Source organism: Gracilinanus agilis, chromosome 2 (genome assembly GCF_016433145.1).
Source record: "Gracilinanus agilis isolate LMUSP501 chromosome 2, AgileGrace, whole genome shotgun sequence".
NCBI classification, from domain to species: Eukaryota; Metazoa; Chordata; class Mammalia; order Didelphimorphia; family Didelphidae; genus Gracilinanus; species Gracilinanus agilis.
Genome location: NC_058131.1, coordinates 235,625,994 through 235,635,847, shown reverse-complemented (window position 1 = coordinate 235,635,847; position 9,854 = coordinate 235,625,994). Strand labels below are relative to the sequence as shown.

At 34.5% G+C, this 9,854-nt stretch overlaps 1 protein-coding gene across 1 annotated transcript in view; it reads left to right on the top strand.

Annotated features, from left to right (window-relative positions):
• NCOA1 (nuclear receptor coactivator 1) overlaps positions 1–9,854 on the top strand; it is a 228,160-nt gene that overhangs the window by 120,185 nt on the left and 98,121 nt on the right. The window contains exon 4 of the mRNA XM_044663767.1: positions 6,645–6,750. Within this exon, the coding sequence (XP_044519702.1) occupies positions 6,662–6,750 (89 nt within the window). The 5' untranslated portion in view covers positions 6,645–6,661. The remainder of the gene's footprint in view (positions 1–6,644; positions 6,751–9,854) is intronic.

Below are 9,854 nucleotides of genomic sequence, written 5' to 3'. Positions count from 1 at the left end.
CTCTCTCTCTCTCTCTCTCTCTCTCTCTCTCTCTCTCTCTCTCTCTCTCTCTCTCTCTCTCTCTCTCTTTCTCTCTCTCTCACAAAAGGGCAAGAGGTAGGCGAACAGGGTTAAGTGACTTGCCAATGGTCACATAACTAGGAGATGTCTGAGGCCAGATTGGAACACAGGTCCTGTTGTCTGACTCCAGGCCTCATAACTCTTCAGTTCTATTTCTGATGAACTAAATTGTAAAGTGCATTTTCTTTTGAACTGTGTCTTTAACTCTGGATTGAAATTTTTTCCTCTAAAATGTTATGGCTTGTCAAAAAAATGTTTTTCTACTATGCCCAAAGGGCTTTAAAAGACTTGTACAAAAATATTTATAGCCGTGCTCTTTGTAGTGACAAAAAATTGGAAAATGAGGGAATGTCCTTCGATTGGGGAATGGCTGAACAAATTGTGGTATCTGTTGGTGATGGAATATTATTGTGCTCAAAGGAATAATGAATGAACTGGAGGAATTCCATGTGAACTGGAACAACTTCCAGGAATTGATGCAGAGTGAAAGGAGCAGATCCAGGAAAATATTATACACAGAGCAAGGCTGAGGGACTTATGAGAAAGAAAACTAGCCACATTCAGAGGAAGAACTGTGAGAGTAGAAACACAGAAGAAAAACAACTGCTTGAACACATGGGCTGATGGGGATATTATTGGGGATGTAGACACTAAACGATAACTCGAGTCTAACTATCAATAATATGGAATTAGTTCTTAATCAATGATACATGTAAAATCCAGTGGAATTGTGTGCCAGCTATTATGGGCTGGGGAGGCTTGGGGGAGAGGGAAAGAACATGAAACATGTAACTATGGGGAAATATTCAAAATTAAAATTAAAAAAGGTAAAAAAAGAAATGAAAATGAGAAAAATATATTGTTCTAGGTCTTGGATGGTAAATTTAGTCATGAAATATTTACTGCCTAATTCATAGGAGCTGCCATGATTGCTTAAACCTTTTTGGCTCTACTATGTCCTGGCTCCCAAGTATTACAAAATCCATCTATAGACCACAAAAAATCCTACTATTTAGAGGAATTAATATTTAATGCTAGAGAAAGTAGAAGCCATTTAAGTATATTAAACCAGTCATAAAGTTTTATATTTATTCGTTGAACAGCTCCTTCATTATTTCCCATGTCTTCCTCAACCCACACATGCAGTAATTGTTCAACCTTGATATTTTATTTAAATGCTTGCCTATCCTATTATCTACTCCCATGGGCACCATGCTATTTTAGGCACTTATCTTCTCATCTGGATTATTGTAGTGTAGTATTCTAATTTATTTCTCTACCTCACATTACTACACTTTCCAATTTGTTCTTTACATAGTTGCCAAAGAATATTAAAGCACAGGTCTGACCATCTTATACCCCTACAATATAAGCTCCAGTATATTCCTTGAATTCAAACCTAACTCCAGATAACTGTGTGGCCCTGGGCAGGTCCCTCAACCCTATTTACTTCTCTTTCCTCATCTATAAACAAATTCTCATTCTAGAAACAAATGACTACTTACACTAAGAATCTCACGTTGACAAAATAAGAAATAAATAACCTAGATTTAAAAAACAAGATAAACAAACTTGTTTTTTAAATACTTTAATAACTTCATTTCCATATAGTTTCCTTTTAATTCTGTATATCTTATACATTTAAATATATTCTGAGAAGTGGTCCCTAGGCTTCACTAGGTTGATATAGGAAATCTATAATATAAAAGGTTAAGAACCATTTAAATCTTTAAAAAATTTTTAAAATTAAAAAACTTTTAAAAGGAAAAAAAGAACATATTAGTAATTTATCACATAAAAACCAGAACCCAATTAATTCATAAGTAAAAGAAATAGATAACAAGCTTTTATCAAGTGCTTCAATATTTGTCATTGTTCAGTTATTTTCAGTCATGTTTAAGTCTTTGTAACCTTATCTCGGTTTTTATTTGTTGTTGGTTTTTTTGGGCAAAGATACTGAAGTGGTTTGTCATTTCCTTCAGCTTGTTTTCCAGAAGAGGAAACTGAGACATACAGTTAAATGACTTGTTCATGGTCACATAGTGTCTCAGGCAGGATTTGAACTCAGATTTCCTGCCTCAAAGCCTAGTGCTCTTTCCACTGTACTATGTTAAATATTAGGGGTACAAAACACAAACATAAGGACAGATAATTTGTAACTCCAATGGAGTTTACATTCTAATTTGTGAAGACTATGCATAAAAAGACATTGAATAGAAAATTAAATGTGCTAGGGTATTACAGTGTGCACAGAGATTAAAAGATTGAAAGTTAGCTGGCATGACTCCCTCTTCAAAATTAAGACTGGGAGGAACTTACCAATTGGAGAAGTGGGTTGACATGATAGATAGATGTTCCAGAGTGAAGAAGCTACAAGAACTGTGAGGGAGGTTCCGGAGTGTGAGACTAAAGCCAGATGCGTGATATTGAAGCCCAGAAAATTAGAAGCACAAAGTAAAATCTGTTAATGTGAATTTTGCTGGTCCTATGTCCAGAAAGATCTGAGCTCAAATACTACCTCAGACACTAACTGTGTGACTCTGGGGAAGTGACTTAACTTCTGCCTTAGTTTTCCTCAATTTTAAAATGGGGATAATAATGGCATCTACCTCATAGGTTTGCTACGAGGATCAAATATTGTAAAAAGCACTTAGCACAGCACCTGGCACATAGTAGATCCTATATAAAAATAAAAAAATATAATATTTTACTCAGTTCTTTTCTATAAGAAAATGCTGGCAAATAAAAGCAATAATATATCTAAGAATCATTCATTGTGACATTAAGATTTATACCGAGAATGTAGATTTAGATCAATAGTAGTAAAGAACTTGGCATAGTAAGTCATATTTACAGTTTGCTTATATCAGTTAGTATATTTTGTAAAAATACTTGACAACACTATATAGGAATGGGTGGGGATAATTTTTGTTTAAAACAATGGAAAACATTTATTTGAACAGCTATAGCCATTTGAATAACAAGACTTGGTGTGGTAAGCATAGTATTTTGTATGACATGTTCTGGTATACTTACTAGGGAATGACAGCTTCTGACAGACAATTTCTGCTTCGAGAATGCAAAGTTGAAAGCACAGATTGAAGGTCAAGCTCACACTTAAGGATTTCAGTACTAATATTTTCAATAGTGTATTTCTACACTTTTCCATTTGAGAATAATCTTTATGGTCTCAATTATTCATTCTTTCCATTTCTGTGAAGCTTATCTTTTGTATCTCCTACCTCATAAATATAGATTCTTCTTGTTAAAATGCAGATGTCCATTCCTTTGTGTGTGACTTTGATCTAGGGCCTCCTGGAAATATTTCCAAGGGCCTCACCCAATGTGTTAGTAGTTTTCTTCTTATTTTCTTGACACAGTGTCAAGAAAATAAGAGCCTTGGAGCACAGTGGTCTACATAGACCTTCCCTGAGTACATCATATTTCTGTGTGTGTGTGTGTGTGTGTGTGTGTGTGTGTGTGTGTGTGTGTGTGTAAATTTTACCTCCTCATATAGTACAGTTGAATTGGTGCTTTTGAATTCAAATGAGGATGATAGTGGAAAACATTTATTAATATCAGTATTTATAAGTCTTTTTCATTTTTTAGCTGGTTTCATCCTTCATTTTAAATCTTCAATATCTCTGGGATAAGTTTAATTGGATCATTTGCCAGACTCCCTATAACCTTTTTCTTTCTACTTTTTCTTAGTGTTTTCGGAAGCAATAATGTGTATAATCTTTCACAGTCCTCTTTCACAAGTTTTTAAATTTTTTATTGGGGATGGGTGAGGGAGTAGGGTTTGCTGTGTTGCTGGTTTTTTCCCCCTTAAAACTAGTTGTATTTTATTAAGGGGCACCATTATTTAACCACCTTCTTCCCCTAAATCTGCTCCCCTCCCCCCATGAAATCTCAACAAAAAACATTGAAGCAAAATTAATAGATATAATGGTTTTGTCTGAGAATGTATGCCATTATCTACATCATTTTCCTTCTACATATTCCTTCTCCCCACTTCCTCATTGAGAAGGAAGAAAAAAATTAACCATTTGTAACAAATACGCATTGTCAAGCAAAAAATTTCTTCATTGGCCATGTCAAAAATTTTGTCTCGTTCTGCATATCTAGTTCATCACCCTTCTTTTAGGAGGTAGATATCATTTCTATTATTTGTCTTCTGGAATTTTGTTAGTTATTGCATTGATCAGAGTTCTTAAGTCTTTTGGAATTGTTTTTTACAATATTGTTTTTGTATAAATTGCTTGACCACATATTGCAACTCATCTTTAGCCCTTGGTGTGCCTTACAGTCTGGCTTGCCTGCCTTGTGTTGTAGTAGTTGGTTGACAGTTGGTGATGATGGCTGGCATCTTTTCCACTCGAATTGCTTTCCTTGGTTATGGTTATGAGAACAGTGTCCTGGAGGTGCTGACCTTTGGTGGGCTTTTGCCTATTGGTGGCAGTTGATAAGCATTTCTTGCTGCTGGCAAAGAAGAATGTGGGCCCCCTTTCTACCATGATTTTTCCCTTCAGTGATAGCTGAGAGGACTGGGCTCAAAGCAGTTCTGTTGATTTGGGAGGATGTGGTATTCCCAAGTTTGTAGTTCTAGACTGTCTCCTTAACAATCTGAAGGTCAGTAGTGGTCAAGGTGGTGTTGTTTTGACTTCCCTGGTACATGCCGCCTCATGTCTCTCTCTCAGTATACCTTGCTGCTTCAGCTGCATTTAATTGCATGCCATGACTTAGTTTTATTTTTTTCTAAGTTGATATTGTTCTTTTATCTAACAGGTCAGTCCTCTGAATGTACAGGAAATGGTTTGGATATGACAACTATATTGGAAATCAGTGATTTCCTTTCTGTTAAAATAAAATCGTTTTTATTTTCATGATATTATTACATCTTGACTATTCTTTTTGCCTCTTTTGTTTTTTTATTCCTGAATTTTCAAGTATTTTTCACTGTCTTCCCACATAACACCCTTTACATGAAGGAATATTAAAGTATATGTTGATTTAATTTGGAGGATGGCCATACCAAGTTCTTTGACTTTCTCTATATGGTCAATCCCTATAATATTGTTTTATAAATGTGACTTATTTTCAAGGCAGCCCTCCTACTTATCTTGTAGTGCTTATCTTGAGTACTACAGTACAAGATAGCTAAATGTCTCAAGAAATTATATTTTTGTTGGCCTTGAATGTATGATAAAAATCAACTAAATAAATTATTATTCTCCTTTTTGCCTCTCTAAGGAGAACTTATGAGACATTTATCTGCAACTTTGTTTTATCTTCTACTTTCATTTAAAACAGGATTGTCAAGATCATGATGATTCAGCCCCTCCAGGAGTTTGTTCACACTTTAGTCAATGGACAACAATCTCAAATTTAGAATACCACCAGTTCTGTTAATATTTGTAGAAAGCTAGTAACTATTGTTCTAAATAATATCTACCTCCTTTTCCCACTGCTATGCCATTGTTATTATGGAGGCAGACGTGTATGCTGGGGGGGAGGTACTATACCAAGGGCCATATGTGTTTGTTTCATGGGTTGTCATGACCAAATGAGCCAACACCAAGTAGCTATTCTACATGTTTAATTATATTGATCCTCAGAAAGCAGATACAGTTTTTGTCAGAATTATACATGAGACCTCTTTAGGACCGTATAATCTAGTATATCTTGTGTTCTCTTTGGAGAATTCAAGGTTACCACAGTGCCACAATTAGGCATTGGAATAGATTGTTCAGATTCCATCGTGTATTGTTCAGACATTGTGATAATTTTTTTTTCATTAATTTTTTTAGCTACATGTAGAAACAACTTTTGACAATTGTTTCCTGACATTTTAGGATTCATATTTTCTTTTTCTCTCCCTTCCCTACTACCTCCTTCCCGAGATAGGAAACAGTCTGATATAACTTATACCAGTGCTTTCCTGTGGTACATATTTCCATATTGCTCATGTCATGAGAGGACCTGTATCACAACACAATAAAAAATATCATGAAAGAAATAAAGTAGATGGCATATTTTGATTTGTCCTCAGACTCCCAACAGAGTTCCTTCCTTGTCTGTGGATAGTATTTGGTATCATGTATTTGTGGATATCATGATGAGAGTCCCTTGTGATTATCTTTGAAACTTGTTTTGCTAATAATGGTTTGATCCTTCACAGTTGATTTTTTGTTTAATATTTCTGTTACTGTATACATTGGTCTCCTATTTCTACTCGTGATGATTGTTTTTTCAAGTATTTTATTGTTAATACTATAGCATCATGGTTTAATGTTAATGGGATGTTCACTATAATTTAAGGAAAATACCTATTTGAATGATGGAAAAAGTAGGACATAAATTAATTGACTTATAGTTAGCCCATGGCAGAGCTAGGATTTGAATACAGGTCTTCTCATTTCTTTGTAGCAAACTATACCATTTTCTCCCCCAAACTATAATCTATTCAGGAAGCAACTGATGTTTTTTGTAAGAATTTATTTATTTTTACCTAGTAGTTTTGCATTACTTGGTGACCATTTTCTACCAGGATCTTTATTATTATCTTTTATTTTTTTTTAAAGGTATGAAATAGCTCAACATGAGTGGCCTTGGAGACAGTTCAACAGACCCTTCTAACCCTGATTCACACAAGAGAAAAGGGTCACCATGTGACACATTGGCATCAAGGTAAGAACATTCTTTAGAAAATTTTTCACAGGTTATTTTTACATTGCCTACATTTACCAACAAATCCTTCCATCTCCCAGAGTTGCATTCCTTATAATAAAGAAAATAAATGAGAAAACCCAGTTTAGCAATACTGATCAATACAATGAAAAAGTCTACCATTATGTGTAACATTTCTTATCTACAGTGGCTTCACTTCTGCACAGTTAATTTTATTTAATGTATTTTTGGAAGTATCTTTTATCATTTTTATCATTCTTTGTTTTATTTGCTACAAATGAATTAGTTGATTTTCCAATCTTTAGTCTTCACACATGGTAGAGTAGAAAGTATATTGAACTTCAGAGTCAGAAGAGATGTATTTTTGGGTCTTGACTCCAAGGCTTACTAGCTGGTAGACCATTTGAAAGTAAACTCAATTTTCTAGTCTATAAAACAGGAGCAATAGTACAAAAAGTACCTACTTATTCTATAGTGATATTGTGAGAATCAAAAGGGGGAAAAAAGCATGTAAAGCACTTTGTAAGTCTTAATGTATTGTTTAAATGTCAGCTGTTTTTATTGCTCTGTGCTTGGCTTTTGTTTGCTAATGAAGTAGAAGTTGGAATTTGATATTCTCTATTATTAGTAGAGGAGTAGATGGTGGCTTTGAAAGAAGAGAAAGTCTTGAGAGATCTATGGGGATGAGGAATCATAAAATCTTAGTCATAGGAATCTCAGCCCTCAAGTAGTTTAATTTCCTTCCCAACCAGGAAATGTGTTCTACAATATTTCTTCTCCAACAGATGGTTATCTAGCTTCCATTTAGAAATTTTTGGTAATGAGCAAAAGTCTATCTCAAGGAGCAAGCCCATTTGTTTTAAAATGAGCTCTGTTGATCTTTGAGTATTTTCCTTTCCATTGAGCCCAAGTTTGCCAGTGTAATTTCCATCCCTCAGTCCTAGCTCCACCCCAAGAAGTTTCTTTATAATAATCTTTTTAATACTTAAAAAATTATTTCTTTGTTTCCCCAAAGTCCTCTTTCTCTTTAAACATTCCTCATATGGAATGGTTTCCAAATCTTTTTTCCTTCTTTGGATATGATCTAGTCTGTCATTGCATTCCTTAAAATATGGTAACCAGAACTGAATATGGTTCTCTAGATACATTATGAAATACAGTGAAATTATTAATTTCCTTTGATTTGTATAGAATGCTTCAATTTATATAGCTCAAGATCATAAATGAGCTTTTAATTTTAGTATTAAACCAAGATTCAAGGAGTGGTGTTATAAAGAGTAGTATGCTAATTGGTAAATTACTCTCTGTACATAATATGCCTAAAGTAAGCTATTAAAATGACAATAATAGCTAACATGTAGTGCTTTAAGATTTGCAAAACACTTTACAAATAGTATCTCATTTTATCATTACTACAGCTCTGGGAAGTAGGGCTATTATTATTTTTATCTTACAGATGGCAAAATTGAATCAAATGGAAGTTAAGTGACTTAGCAAGGATCACATAGATATGTCTGAATGTCAGCACTCTTTCCATTTTGTCATCTAGCTGCTTTGAGCTGACACTTGAAGATAGCACAATATTCTTTGAAGTATTAGTGAGGAGGGAATACATCTAGGTATTAGGGACAGTCTCTGCAAAGGAATGGAGTTTGGAAATGAATGGGCTTATGTGAGGAACAGTAAGCAGGCCAGTTTATCTGGAATGTTGAGCATATAAAGGAAAGTAATGTGTACCCTTCAGCCCATCCTCTCCTGTCTTCTCTATGAATAAGTATCTATTAAGTTTTGATTTTGCTCTAAGTGATGCAGAAAAGCAATGGCAGCTTCTGCTCTAAAGGAATTTATATTGTAATAGAGGGAGATAGCACAAATAAGGAGGGGTAGCCATGTTGGACCATAGCCTAGAAGTTGTTTGGTTTTAGTGAAATAAATTCTCTCTCCTTCCCCTCTCCTCCTTTTCCCCTTTTCTCTCCCCCACCCCCAAACCCCTTACATATTACATCTTAAGGACCAATCAAAGTTTCTCAATTTGCCTAGCACTGCCCGGGGGTCAGTGTCTGTAGGATCCACCTCCTGTCCTCTGAGGGTGTGAACACTTATCAAAAGGATTCACAAATTCCTGACATTAAATTAAAAGGGTGGAGCACTCCAATTACTTGATTAAGTTAAGACTTAAAAATTCCCTTTCCATTTCAAAATAATTTTTGCATAAATAATGGACCATAATTAGAGGGTGATTCCATGCTCTTAGCCTTAATCATATACAGATAAAAAGCATTCCTTAATTGATATTGGCATCTAATGTCATGCCAATCAAGATATGATTGCTATACTTATAGCAGTGAAGGGCTAACTTTTTAAAGAGGGGGGCCAAAGGAAAGGAAATGCTCATCTGTCAGTCTGTTTCTAAGGCAACTCTTTCAAAGTTTCATTTTATTGTATTGTATTACTTATTGTATTCTTCAGATTAGGAATAATGTCCTGGGGCTGAATAGAACATTTCAGGGGGCCACATCTGGCCCCAGGCCATAGTTTGCCCATCACTGGCTTGGAGTATTAGAAAAGCTCAAGAATATAAAAGGAAAGTATGACATCAAAAAAGATACTTGGTCTTCCACTTCAAATTATACTATCTATAGGTTATCAAAACTTTCTGGCACTAAATTAGGGGAAAAAAGTTACTGGGATAGGTTAAACAATAGCAAAACAGTGTCATTCAGTAGTTGTAGGATCACAAAGTACTGTCAAAAGTATTCAACAAGATTTGTTAGGGAAACAAATGGGAGCATAATAATATCTCAGATTATAAACTACAATAAATTCTAAACGGATCAGTAATCTATATGTATTTTAAAGCTTTTAAAATCAGTCCTTCCATACTAAGTATAATCCATTCTAAATTAATATTCTTTGTTTCTTGGAATTACTTGGTTATTTCAATAAATTTAAGTTGCAGAAAATTTGGGAGATGATAAATGACCATTAAGTTATAGCTCAGATGCTTGCAATATTCTCCAGTTCTTTTAATATTATAGAATCATAAAACTTGAACATTTTTTCTTGTTTTTCAGTAGTGTCCAACTCTTTGTGACCTCACATTG